Source organism: Pristiophorus japonicus, chromosome 16, assembly GCF_044704955.1.
Source record: "Pristiophorus japonicus isolate sPriJap1 chromosome 16, sPriJap1.hap1, whole genome shotgun sequence".
Lineage (NCBI taxonomy): Eukaryota > Metazoa > Chordata > Chondrichthyes > Pristiophoridae > Pristiophorus > Pristiophorus japonicus.
Window position 1 is genome coordinate 44,475,339 of NC_091992.1, and position 14,648 is coordinate 44,489,986.

Here is a 14,648-nt window from a genome sequence, read left to right on the forward strand (position 1 = left end):
TCACTGCTTTCCAAATGTGCTGCTATTTCATCTTTAATAATTGATTCCAACATTTTCCCCACGACTGATGTCAGGCTAACCGGTCTATAATTACCTGTTTTCTCTCTTCCTCCTTTTTAAAAAAGTGGTGTTACATTAGCAACCCTCCAGTCCATAGGAACTGATCCAGAGTCGATAGACTGTTGGAAAATGATCACCAATGCATCCACTATTTCTGGGGCCACTTCCTTAAGTACTCTGGAATGCAGACTATCAGGCACCGGGGATTTATCGGCCTTCAATCCCATCAATTTCCCAAACACAATTTCCCTCCTAATAAGGATTTCCTTCATATGGACCACGATGCACCCCATCAGAATGTCCTGCAGCCACTCAGTGACATCCTTGACCCTGGCACTAGGGAGGCACATACCAGACTGGAGTCACTTCTGTGGCCTATCTGTTCCCATAACTATCGAATCCCCTACCACTATTGCTCTTCCTCTCTTCTTCCTTCCCCCCCAGTGCCGCTGACTTGTCTTTGGCTGCACTCCCCCATGAGACATAGAATACAAGAGCAAGGAGCTTATGTTTGAGCTGTATAAAACACTAGTTAGGCCACAGCTAGAGTACTGCGCAGTTCTGGTCACCACATTACAGGAAAGATGTGATTGCACTAGAGAGGGTACAGAGGAGAGTTACGAGCATGTTGCCTGATCAGGAAAATTTTAACTATGAGGAAAGATTGGACAGGCTGGGTTTGTTTTCTTCTGGCTGAAGGGAGGGGAAACCTTACTGATACATATAAAATTATGAGGGCCTAGATAGAGTGGATAGGAAGGATCTATTTGCCTTAGCAGAGGGCTCAACAACCAGGGGGCATAGATTGAAAGTAATTGGTAGAAGGATTAGTGGGCATTGAGGGGAAATTTCTTCACCCAGAGGATGGTGCGGGTCTGGAACTCACTGCCTGAAAGGCTGGTAGAGGCAGAAACCTTCACCACATTTTTAAAAGTGTTTGAATGTAACCTCGAGACCAAGGACTATAGAAAGTGGGATTAGGCTGGATGGCTCTTTGTCCGCTGGCGCAGACGCAATGGGCCGAAATGACCTCCTCCTGTATTGAACATTTCGATGATTCTATGAACCATCGCCCTCGCCAGTACTCAGAGCAGAACACAGGTTGGAGAGCAAGATGCACTCAGGGGACTCCTGCACTAACTACCGTTGAAGGATGTGCGACCAGATCACCGAGGTGGTCACTGCCAGTGTGTTGCCCCCAGGATTTGGCTCCAGTACCCATAGAGATTTCATGACCTCAGAGGAGTGCCAGCTTTAAAAGCCGTCTCCTGCAAACTGCACCTCTAGCCTCATACACTACTCAGTGCTCGACCTCCCACCCCCCGCCCCCATCACCCACCTACCGACAATGTCTACCAAACACGAAACGCACCTTGCATTCATAGCTTCACCTCACCCACTTGGAAGAGATGATTCTGACCATTCTTGCCAAGGGGATAGCTGAGCCCTTGGCCAGCGGCGGAGCTCAAAGAATATAAAATGCTGGTATTCTCGGACATTATCCTCCATCTCACATTTCTCTTCCCCCTCACCTCACAGTATCTTCTGATGTACAAGCTGCACCTGGTGTAAGCATGCACCTCTTACTTTCCCGCTCTCCCCTCATCACAACCCTACCCTTGTGACTTCCTAATTTCAGACATCCAAGAAATATTGCCTGCTCAGCCAGTGGTTGAACAAGAGGGAGAGGAGAGTGAAGAAGCACTCGATTTCACACTTGCAGCCATCAACTCCTTGAGCTCGCCCTGCAAGGCCATCTGCAGTGTCCGGCACTGAAAGTTAGCAGACCAAGCTACATCCATTTGTTGTAGCACTGGGTAACATCACTGGGATAGGCAAAGACGCACGCAAGACACTTACTAAGGGAATGCATAAGGGTGATTAGTTGATTTTTTGATGTAATGTTGGATGCATATATGGATAAATTTGGATTGGAAAGTTGGTTTTGTGATGGCTTTATTTCAGCATTGTGGCCAAGAGGATGCTGTGATGATCAGTAACGGGGGAAGGTAAGGTGTAGGACAAATGTTGAAAGGAGAATTAGGGTTGAGTTCACTGGTACCACATGTGGATGATTCGATCCCGGATATTCTGGCCAGAAAGAGGTTATCTGAGTTGCCTCCTTTCTTCTTCCTCCTCCTCTTTTGCTTCCCCCTCGTCTGCTTCTTCCTCTTCCCTCTGAGAGTAGGTTCTCCCCTTTGATACCTCTGCTTAATCTTATTGTCATGTTGCAGCCCAAGGAGGACTACAACTAGATCCCCCAGGAATGTGATCAAGTGGTATTCTCAGAGGCCTTCCTTTATTATCCAAAGCCTTACAAGCATCCAGTATCACTCTCTGCACAGTTCAACAAATTTTTAAATGTATTGCAATAAGCCACTACTCCAATAAAATGTAAGAAAAAAGTCAAAAAGCTAAAATGTAAAACTTACCTGAAAGATGTGCTGCAACATCTCTCTAATACTGCTGCACAAGCGTTCTTCTGTACGTGGTTTGGAGAGAGCGGTATCCAGAGCGGCGATGTCCAAAGTCACAGTCATGCATTAATTCAGGCGTTGCACGCCAGTTAACATCCCGTTCTGTATATTTACATGTAGGCAGAGTCGCAGACAATGGCAGTGCTACCAACCTCCCTAAAATGGCGGTCACCGTCTTCCACACTGGAAGCGAGCGAAAACAAAGCAGCCACCATTTTATCAGCAAATCCAGCCTTAATGACCGGCGCTAGACCATCAAGTATTGAGGACATATTTCTTACTGATAACTTTGAACGAGGCTGGGAATTCTGTTGGTAACCCAGCCCAATGGATACTCGAGCAACCTTTGTTCAGAAATCTTCGCTGTGCTTCCATTAGCCATCAGGATCTATTTTGTGAGACATTTGTCCTTTCCACTTCAGTCCATTTTCGATGCAACCTGTTACGATACTGTCTCGTATATAAAAGAATAGTCAGGTTTTCCTGTAAATCCATGATAAGGTAAACTGCATGTACTCTATAAGAATTAGAAATTAATGGGCAAATAGCCTTTTCTTCTTCCATGTTTTATTGTGATCTTAAAGATTATTATACTTTGTTCGTAGGATTTGAACAATTTGCATTATTATTGATTATTTCAGAAATGAAGTTTATCCGAAATGAGGTGGTGCTGTTGATCTTCAGAATGTTACTCACTGTTCTACTCTGTATGTAACTGGTCTCTGATCTGCCCTAACTTGTCAATCCTCTGTCATTGCAGGTGCATACGCGGCAGCTAAAGCTGCTAAATATGGAGGTAAGTCTTTCTACTTTTGTAATTTGTAAAAGCATCAATTATTATATTATTAGTAAGCATGGAATATTAATGATAAAATCTTCTTGACAAGTAGCGAATGTACATAATTAAATTCATCATCAATCAAAGAATACATTTCAAGCCCAGTTACAATGGCTTCCTCATGGCAGGTAGATTTCTCCAAATATTACCATCAGCTCTCCTCACTTTACTGTATATTAAAAAAAGATTGCAGTGTTTTTAGGAAGAAATAGCATTCTGAAATCTGGTTGAATTGAGTTGAGCTTTGAGAAGATGTTGCCTTGTACTGAGCTTGGAGTTCCATAAACTGAACAATATCCATTCTGATTACACAGATAATTTAGAGTATGAGCCAGGAGTTCCATCATTCTGTCAGGGCTTTATTACAAACATCTTTACCCAGAGAGTGGTGAGAATATGGAACCCACTGCCACAGGAAATGGTTTCGGTGAATAGTATAGATGCATTTAAGGAGGAGCTAGAGAAGCAAATGAGGCAGAAGGAAATAGGGGAGGAAGGATGGGAGGAAGCTTGAGTGGAGCATAAACGTTGACATGGACTGGTTGGCACGAATGGCCTGTTTTTGTGCGATATATTCTATGTAATTCTATCTACATAATTCTATGTGTGTAGTACCAATAGCATGATCTTTTTTTTAGGCCAATTTGATATATTGATCATTGTAACTCTCCTGTGCTGGCATTTCAGGTGGTGTACCTGGAGGAGTTCCAGGGGGTGTACCTGGAGGTGTTCCAGGAGGTCTTCCAGGTAATTTTCTGAACAACATTTTAGATTTATTGAGATGAGTTGATAAGTGTAAGATTTATTATTGTCAATTTTACAAACCACCAAACTGTTAGCATGCTTTTACAATATTATTGTAATCATTCACTTTGTATCAATGCTGCAGTAATCGTGCAAAGGCAGCCTGAATCCCTGGTCATGCATGTCCTGACACAAGTGGACTGAGATTCCCTAGAGGACACTTTGGATCCCGTACCTGCGTGGTTTAGAACTGAGTGCCTTCTGTAAATTGGAACTCCAGGTTTGAGCAAGCACAGTCACTGGCTAAGAAATTTGCTCTCTCCACTCTCATTTTACGGGCAATATACAGTCTCTGAGTCTCTAGCAGGGTGGGTAAGAAGCACCGTGCACATATCTTGGTGGAAGTGCTCCACCCGTATATTGAATTGGGCTGCTCCATTGGTGTCAGGTGCGAATGTCAGAACTATTTAAAAGAATTAATAAGTTATTTAGTTTATGGTCCTGTGCTCCTCACGTGACCCTTTTGTGGTTCTGGTATGCCTCACCACATGCAGACGTTACCCTGCAACTCATTTAAAGGCCTTCATGAAAATTGAATCAAGAATACCTTGGGCATCAAAGCAGAGTCCACGATGCCCAACTGATTTTCCTCTGCCGGTCGCAAGTTTTTCACGTGAGAAATGAGCAAGCCACACCTACGTATTTAATCCCCACTCTAGTAATTTCCCACGTGCGCTAAGCTGACATTGTGCATCGCTGTGTTGGGAATGTCATCTTCTGATGAGATTTTACACTGTTCAAATCTGATGGTTCACAAGTATACAAAATATCCCACTTGTGGAAGAGCAGGGAATTGTCCTCCCTCAGCCAGCATGACCAAAGAAATAAATTAATTGGTTATTCATGTTTTTGTTTGTGGGATCTTGCTCTGTGAAAATTGACTTCCTTTTTTGACTACATCATGCAGTAACTTCAGTTCATGAGTAAGTAATTGGTTGTGAATTGCTTTTGATCATCCTGAGAATGTGATCAATACAAGTTCTTTCTTTTGGTTGTCCTATTAGACCAAAACCCAGGAGTTTTCCTGGGTTACCTCGGAGGAATTGGGAAGAAACATGGGGGATGAATTGGGAAGAAATATGGGGGCTGAAATACGATGAGGTCCGAAAAAGGGCGCAGGCACCGTGATGTGAGATATGTCCACGCCCGTTCAGAAAGCGCAGGCAGTGCCTGCTAATTTAAATGATTGTATCTCACAGCCTAGCGACTATCGTGGTGCTGAAAGACTGTGCACTTAGCAGGATTCCAAGTTAGAGTCGCTGGAGCGAGACTGGCCGCCTTCCTTAAAGCCAGCCTGCTCCCTTTCCGGGCAGTTTTTAGCTCTTAAAGCTGAATTGCATTCTTGTTGTGTATGCTATAACTGTTAGACTGAGTACTGTTTAACGCCAAGAGGTATGACCTTGGCTCTGCTTTATTAAGGCCCAAAGTGACTAATATACAAAATGGCTGGCCTTTTATACTTGGGCTATACACCCGTGCGTGCAGCCCAATGGCCTCCAACAGTGATGCCATCTAGTGGCTAGTGATCCCAAAAATACATACATGACAATACCCCCTTCTGTGATATTAACACAGTCTTTTACAAATTGAGACGGTCCGGGTTGACTGTCTCAGTTCAACTCCAGCCTTGGGTGAGTGTTCAGAGTCTGTTGTGACTGGTGGCTGGGTGGCCGACCTGGTGGGAGTGGCAATGGCCATGTCAGGGATTGAAAGTCCATTTTCATTGAACATGTCAGAGATTGAAAGTCCCGATTCACTGATAACCACTGAGTCCTCTGATGATTGAGGGTAGGTTGGTTGGTCGTCGATTGTCTCTTTCTCCGATTGTTCCAGTTCGTCTGTGTGCCGCAGCTTTATTTGATCCATTTGTTTCCTGCATGTTTGCCCATTTTGACAATAAATACTCTGTTGCCCTCCTTGGCCATGACAGTACCAGCGATCCACTTGGGACCCTGACCATAATTCAGAACATATACAGGATCATTTACAGAAATATCGCGTGGCACAGCTGCGCGATCGTGATACCCTTGCTGACTTTGTCTTCTATACTCAGCATGATTATTCAAGTCAGGGTGTACAAGAGATAGCTTGGTCTTATGACCTCTCTTCATCATTAGTTCAGCAGGCGAGACCCCGGTAAGCGTGTGTGGTCTTGTCCTGTAACTAAGCAGTATGCATGATCGGTAGGTCTGCAGTGACCCTTGGGTTACTCGCCTCATACTCTGCTTTATGATTTATACAGCACGTTCTGCTTGCCCATTGGATGCAGGTTTGAACGGTGCTGACCTTACATGTTTGATACCATTGAGTTTCATGAACTCTTTAAACTCCTGATGGTGAAGCACGAACTATTATCGCTAACAACAATGTCAGGCAGACCATGTGTCGTGAACATGACATTGAGATTCTCAATGGTAGCTGTGGATGTCCTGGATGACATGATTATACACTCTATCCACTTTGAATATGCATCCACCACAACTAAAAGCATCTTCCCTAGGAAGGGACCTGAAAAGTCGATGGTTTGGATGGCCACGACCACAGACTCAGCGGCGATTCCGCTGATGCTTTGCTGAGCTGCATGCAAGTGCTGCACTGATGCACACATGATTCCAGCTCAGAGTCAATTCCCAGCCACCATACATGAAACCTATCGATAGCTTTCATCATTACAATACCGGGATGTGTGCAATGTAACTCACGTACAAATTTCTCTTTCCCTTTCTTGGGCATAACAACACGATCGCCCCACAGTATACAATCCGACTGAATAGACAGTTCGTCTTTGCGACGAATGTAAGGTTTGGTCTCCTCACACATTTGCTTGGGTATGGCAGACCAATCATAGAGAGATAGAAACATAGAAAATAGGTGCATGAGTAGGCCATTCGGCCCTTCGAGCCTGCACCGCCATTCAATGAGTTCATGGCTGAACATGCAACTTCAGTACCCCATTCCTGCTTTCTTGCCATACCCCTTGATCCCCCTAGTAGTAAGGATTACATCTAACTCCTTTTTTGAATATATTTAGTGAATTGGCCTCCACAACTTTCTGTGGTAGAGAATTCCACAGATTCACCACTCTCTGGGTGAAGAAGTTTCTCCTCACCTCAGTCCTAAATGGCTTACCCCTTATCCTTAGACTGTGACCCCTGGTTCTGGACTTCCCCAACATTGGGAACATTCTTCCTGCATCTAACCTGTCTAAACCCATCAGAATTTTAAATGTTTCTATGAGATCCCCTCTCCTTCTTCTGAACTCCAGTGAATACAAGCCCAGTTGATCCAGTCTTTCTTGATGTCAGTCCCGCCATCCCGGGAATCAGTCTGGTGAACCTTCGCTGCACTCCCTCAATAGCAAGAATGTCCTTCCTCAAGTTAGGAGACCAAAACTGTACACAATACTCCAGATGTGGCCTCACCAAGGTCCTGTACAACTGTAGTAACACCTCCCTGCCCCTGTACTCAAATCCCTTCGCTATGAAGGCCAACATGCCATTTGCTTTCTTAACTGCCTGCTGTACCTGCATGCCAACCTTCAATGACTGATTTACCATGACACCCAGGTCTCGTTGCACCTCCCCTTTTCCTAATCTGTCACCATTCAGATAATAGTCTGTCTCTCTATTTTTACCACCAAAGTGGATAACCTCACATTTATCCACATTACACTTCATCTGCCATGCATTTGCCCACTCACCTAACATATCCAAGTCACTCTGCAGCCTCATAGCATTCCCCTCGCAGCTCACAGTGCCACCCAAATTAGTGTCATCCGCAAATTTGGAGATACTACATTTAATCCCCTCGTCTAAATCATTAATGTACAATGTAAACAGCTGGGGCCCCAGCACAGAACCTTGCGGTACCCCACTAGTCACTGCCTGCCATTCTGAAAAGTACCCATTTACTCCTACTCTTTGCTTCCTGTCTGACAACCAGTTCTCAATCCACGTCAGCACACTACCCCCAATCCCATGTGCTTTAACTTTGCACATTAATCTCTTGTGTGGGACCTTGTCGAAAGCCTTCTGAAAGTCCAAATACACCATATCAACTGGTTCACCTTTGAGGATGCAACTCTTCACCACCGATAAAATCAGGTCTTGGCTGGTCCAGGTCTTAACTTGTTGAGCCGTGACAGGGATTCCTTCACTCTCAAAACCATCCATAACTAACAATAGGTCCGCCGGTTGTGGCATTTCTACCTCTGGTGTGGGCAACGGCAGACGGCTCAAATCATCGGCACAATTCTCAGTACCAAGTCTATGGCGAATGACGTAATCATAAGCGGATAATGTCAGCGCCCATCTCTGGATGCGGGATGAAGCATTGGTATTGATACCTTTGTTTTCAGAGAACAGTGAAATGAGCGGCTTGTGATCTGTCTCCAATTCAAACCAAAGACCAAACAGGTACTGATGCATCTTTTCAACCCCATACACACAGGCTAGTGCTTCTTTCTCTACCATGCAGTAGGCTCTTTCCGCTTTAGATAAACTTTTTGAAGCACACGTGACTGGTTGAAGTTTACCCGACTCATTAACTTGTTGGAGTATGCAACCAATTCCATATGACGAAGCATCACAGGCCAATACTAAACGTTTACACGGGTCATAATGTACCAGCAGCTTGTTAGAGCAAAGCAGATTAGTGGCTTTCTCAAAAGCTCTGTCTTGAGACGCACCCCACACCCAGTTGTCGCCTTTTCTTAGCAGCATGTGCAGTGGTTCTAATAAGGTGCTCAATTTAGGTAAGAAGTTACCGAAGTAGTTGAGTAGTCCCAGGAACAATGCAGCTCCGTCACATTCTGCGGCTTGGGTGCATTCTTGATGGCCTTGGTTTTCGCGTCCGTAGGCCTGATGCTATCGACAGCAATTTTCCTCCCCAGGAATTCGACCTCTGGTGCCATGAAGACGCACTTCGAGCATTTCAGTCTGAGTCCCACTTTGTCCAGATGATGTGGAACCTCTTCTAGGTTGTTCAGATGTTCCTCGGATCAGGATGTCATCTTGGAACACGATGGTTTTGGGAACGGACTTCAGTAGATTCTCCATGTTCCTCTGAAATATTGCTGCAGCCGAGCGAATTCCAAAAGGGCACCTGTGATAAATAAACAGTCCTTTATGCGTGTTAATGCACGTAAGTCTCTTCGACATCTCGACCAACCCCTGTGACATGTACGCCGACGTCAAGTTCAGTTTGGTGAACGATTTCCCCCCCCGGCTAGCATTGCAAACAAGTCATCAGCCTTCGGTAACGGGTACTGATCCTGTTTCGAAATCCTGTTGACCGTAGCCTCGTAGTCTCCACAGATTCTGACTGTGCCATCACTTTTCAGCGCAGGAACAATGGGGCTGGCCCATTCATTAAATTCAACCTGTGATATGACCTTCTCCCTCATTATATACAGAACTGCCCGAGCTTTATGATGGACGGGTCTTGCATCCGAGTCCACTGGTCGCAAGTTTTTCATGTGAGAAACGAGCAAGTAGCACCTAAGTGTTTAATCCCTACTCGAGTAATTCACCACGTGCACTAGGCTGACATTGTTGGAAATGCCATCTTCTAATGAGATTTACACTGTTCTAATCTGATGGTTCACAAGGATACAAATATTCCACTTGTGGAAGAACAGAGAATTGTCCTCCCATAGCCAGCATGACCAAAGAAATAAATTAATTGATTATTCAAGTGTTTGTTTGTGGGATCTTGCTCAGTGAAAATTGACTTCCCCATTTGACTACATCACGCAGTAACTTCAATTCATGAGTAATTTATTAGTTGTGAAGTGCTTTGGATCATCCTGAGAATGTGATCAATGCAAGTTCTTTCTTTTGGTTGTCCTATTTGACCAAAACCCAGGAGTTTTCCTGGGTTACCTCAGAGGAATTGGGAAGAAACATGAGGGGTAAATTGGGAAGAAACACGGGTGGAGGGGGGTGAAATATGATAAGGTCCAAAAATGGGCGCGGGCACTGTGATGTGAGATATGCCTGTGCCCGTTCAGAAAGCACAGGCAGTACCTGCTAATTTAAATGATTGTAGCTCACAGCCTAGCGGCTATTACAGTGCTTGAAAGGCTGTGCACTTAGCAGGGGTTCCAAGTTAGTGTCGCTGGAGCGAGGCTGCCTTTCCTTTAGCCAGCCTGCTCCTTTTCAAGGCAGTTTCTAGCTCTTAAAGCTGAACTGTCTTCTGCACCTAAAAAACGCAAAGTGTGATTCAGCACTAACACAAATGAGGTCAATAGGTCAGGAAAAGGGCACCCATGGTCTCGGACGCAGCATTTGAGCTTTGTGCAGGGCGTCAACACTAGAAGAGATATCCTGAGCTCTCAGAGGGCCAGGCGGCCCTTCAGAAAGAAGGATGTGTGACTAGATCACCAAGATGGTCACTGTCAGCAGTATTGTCCCCAGGATTTGGCTCCAGTACCCAAAAAGGTTTCATGACCTCAGATGAGTGGTCAAGGTCAGTGTAAAGTCCTGTCCCTGCAGTACAGACTCACACGAGGCACATGCTGAAGTCAAGGTCACTCAGGACCTGCACCTTTATTACACAGCTCTCAAGTGCCACACTTGCCTGAGACCTGTCTTTTTATATACCTGTGTGGAACAGGTATCCAGTGTCTCCTGCAAGTGCACCCCTGGTTGTGGTTACAGGTCATCTCTAGTTACAGTCATGTATAGCATGGTAAGATACAGCTATGTACAGTATTGTGAGATACATGACAGTCAGTGCCTTCAAATACCATCTCCTACCAACTGCACCGCTAGCCTCGCACAGTGCTCAGTGCACGACCCGACCCCCAACCCACCCATCATTCACCAACTGACAATCTCTACCAAACACGAAACATGCCTCGCATTCATAGCTTGACTTCAACCTCTTGGAGGAGATGGTCCTGGACATTCTTGGCAAGTGAATAGCTGAGACCTTGGCCAGCGGCGGTGCTCAAAAAATATAAGATGCTGGTATTCTCATATGTTATCCTCCTTCTCACATTTCACTTCCCCCCCCCCTCATCCTACAGTATCTTCTGATTTACAAGAAGCATGCACCTCTTGCTTTCCCGCCCTCCCCAGAACCCTACCCTTGTGTGTCTGAAATTAGGAAGTCACAAGAAATATGGCCTGCCCAGCTGGTGGTTGACCAAGAGAGAGAGGAGAGTGAAGAAGAAGAAACACTGTCACTCGATTTCACACTCGCAGCCACCAGCTCCTTGAGGTCGCCCTGCATGACCATCTGCAGTGTCCACTGAAAGTTAGCAGGCTTCCAACAGCCAAGCTGCAGCCACTGGTGTAGCACTGTGTCACATCACTAGGATAGGCAAAGACATTCGCAAGACACTCACTAAGGAAATGCACAAGGGTGATTAGTTGATTTCTTGATGTAATGTTGGATGCATGTAAGGATAAATTTGGATTGGAAAGTTGGCTTTGTGGAGGCTTTATTTCAGCATTGTGGCCAAGAGGACACTGTGATGGTCTGTAACAGAGGGAAGGTAAGGTGTGGGACAAATGTTGAAAGGGGAATTTGGGTTAAGTTCACAGGCGGTGGTATCCCAGGTATTAGGGCCAGAAAGGGGCTATCTGGGTTGTCCCTTTTCTTCCTCTTCCTCCTCTTCTGCTTCTTTCTCTTCCCTCTGCAAGCAGCTTGTCCCCTTTGGTGCCTCTCCTTCATCTTATTGTGATGTTGCAGCCCAAGGAGGACTACAACTAGATCCCCCAGGAATGTGACCAAGTAGTGTTCCTTTATCATCCAAAGTAAAAAAAAAAAATTACGGTCCAAAAGCTAAAATTTAAACTTACCTGAAAGATGTGCGTGCCTCTTTAAGAAGTGCTGGCAAGGTCTCTGCCGCACACACATTCTTTTATGCGTAGTTTGGAAACATAAGAACATAAGAAATAGGAGTGGGAGTAAATCATTTGGCCCCTCGAGCCTGCTCCGCCATTCACTAAGATCTGATCTGCTCCTGGCCTCAACTTCACTACCCCGCCCGTTCCCCATAACCCTTGACTCCCTTGTCGTTCAAAAATCTGTCTATCCCCACCTTAAATATATTCGATGACCCAGCCTCCACAGCTCTCTGGAGTAGAGAATTCCAAAGATTCCCGACCCTCTGAAAGAAGAAATTTCTCCTCCTTTCTGTTTTAAATGGACGACCCCTTATTTTGAAACTCTGTCCCCTAGTTCTAGATTCCTCCACGAGGGGAAACATCCTCTCTGCATCTACCCTGTCAAGCCCCCTCAGAATTTTATATGTTTCAATAAGATCAACTCTCATTCTTCTAAACTCCAAAGAGTATAGGACCAACCTGCTCAATCTTTCTTCAAAAGTCAACCCCTTCATTTCAGGAATCAACCTCATGAACCTTCTCTGAACTGCCTCCAATGCCAGTATATCCCTCCTTAATTAAGGAGACCAAAATTATACGTAGTACTCCAGATGTGGACTCACCAACCGTTGTTGCAGGACTTTCCTACTTTTATACTCCATCCCCATTGCAATAAAGACCAACATTCCATTTGCCTTCCTAATTACTTGCTGTACCTACATGATAACTTTTGTGTTTCAAGTACAAGGACCTTCAAAGTAAATAGTTGAGGCCCCAGCACTGATCCCTGTGGTACCCCACTAGTTACAGTTTGCCGACCTGAAAATGACCCATTTATCCCGATTCTCTGTTTTCTGTCAGTTAGCCAATCCTCTATCCATGCTAATATATTACCCCCAACCTCATGAGATCTTATCTTGTGCAGTAACCTTTTATGTGGCATCTTATCAAATGTCTTTTGGAAATCCAAATACATGACATCTACTGGTTCCTCTTTAACCACCCTGCTCATTACAGCCTCAAAGAACTCCAGCAAATTTGTCAAACCTGATTTCCCTTTCATAAAACCATGCTGATGCTGCTTGACTGTATTATGATTTTCTAAATGTCCTGCTACTACTTCCTTAATAATGGACTCCAGCATTTTCCCAGTGACAGATGTTAGGCTAACTGGTCTATAGTTCCCTGCTTTCTGTCTCCCTCCTTTCTTAAATGGGGGCGTTACATTTGCGGCTTTCCAATCCGCTGGGACCTCTCCAGAATCCAGGGAGTTTTGGTAGATTACAACCAATGCATCCACTGTCTCTGCAGCCACCTCTTTTAAGACCCTAGCTTACAGGCCATCAGGTGCAAGAGACTTGCCCACCTTTAGTCCCATTAGTTTGTTTGGCACTTTTTCTCTAGTGATAGTGATTGTTTTAAGTTTCACCCCTCCCAATAGCCCCTTGATTATCAATTATTGTGATGTTTTTAGTGTCTTCTACCGTGAAGACCGATACAAAATATTTGTTCAAAGTCTCTGCCATTTCCCTGTTTCCCATTACTAATTCCCCAGTCTCATCCTCTAAGGGACCAACCTTTACTTTAGCTACTCTCTTCCTTTTTATATACCTGTAGTAGCTCTTACTGTCTGTTTTTATATTTCTTGCTAGTTTACTCTCATAAACTATCTTCTCTTTATTATTTTCTTAGTCGTCCTTTGCTGGTTTCTAAAAATTTCCCAATCCTCTGGCCTTCCACTGTCTTCCGCAACATTGTATGCCTTTGTTTTCAATTTGATACCATCCTTTACTTCCTTAGTTAGCCACGGATGATTCATCCTTTTCTTAGTCTTTCTTTCTCACTGGGATGTATCTTTGCTGAGAGTTATGAAATATCTTCTTAAAATGCCTTATCTACCGTCTTACCCTTTAATCTATTTTGCCAGTCCACTTTTGGCAACTCTGCCTTCATATCTTTGCAATTGCCTTTATTTAAGTTCAGGACACGAGTTTGAGACCTAGCTTTCTCACCGTCAAACTGAATTAGAAATTCTACCATGCTATGATCACTTTTCCCAAGAGGATCCTTTACTATGAGATCATTAATCAATTCAGTCTCATTACACGTTAGCAGATCTAAAATAGTCTACTCCCTGGTTGATTCCACAATGTATTGTTCGAAGAAACCATCCCTAATACACTCTATGAACTCTTCCCTCAGGCTACCTTTGCCAAGTTGATATGTCCACTCAATATGAAGATTGAAATTGCCCATGATTATTGCCATATATTTCTTACAACCTCTATTATTTCTGGATTTATACTCTGTCCTACAGTGTAGCTAATGTTAGGGGGCCTATAGATTTCTCCCACCAGTAACTTCTTTCCCTTATTATTGCATATCACCACCCAAACTGATTCCACATCTTGATCTTAGCCAATATCATTCCTCACTACTGCACTGATCTCATCCTTTATTAACAGAGCTACTCCCACCCACCTCCCCCCACTTTTCCTTTCTGCCTATCCTTCCGAAATGTCAAATAACCCTGAATATTCAGTTCCCAGCCTTGGTCATCTGACAACCACGTGTCTGTCCTGGAGAGAGCAGTATTCAGAGCGGCGATGTCCAAAATCAATCTTGCGTCAACTC

General features: G+C 44.5%; 1 protein-coding gene across 4 annotated transcripts in view; it reads left to right on the forward strand.

Moving 5' to 3' along the window:
- LOC139226469 (elastin-like) overlaps window positions 1–14,648 on the forward strand; it is a 435,956-nt gene that overhangs the window by 259,310 nt on the left and 161,998 nt on the right. For all 4 annotated transcript variants that reach the window (XM_070857261.1, XM_070857262.1, XM_070857263.1 and 1 more), the window contains exons 30-31: window positions 3,298–3,333; window positions 4,063–4,122. In XM_070857261.1, coding sequence (XP_070713362.1) covers window positions 3,298–3,333; window positions 4,063–4,122 — 96 coding nt within the window. The remainder of the gene's footprint in view (window positions 1–3,297; window positions 3,334–4,062; window positions 4,123–14,648) is intronic.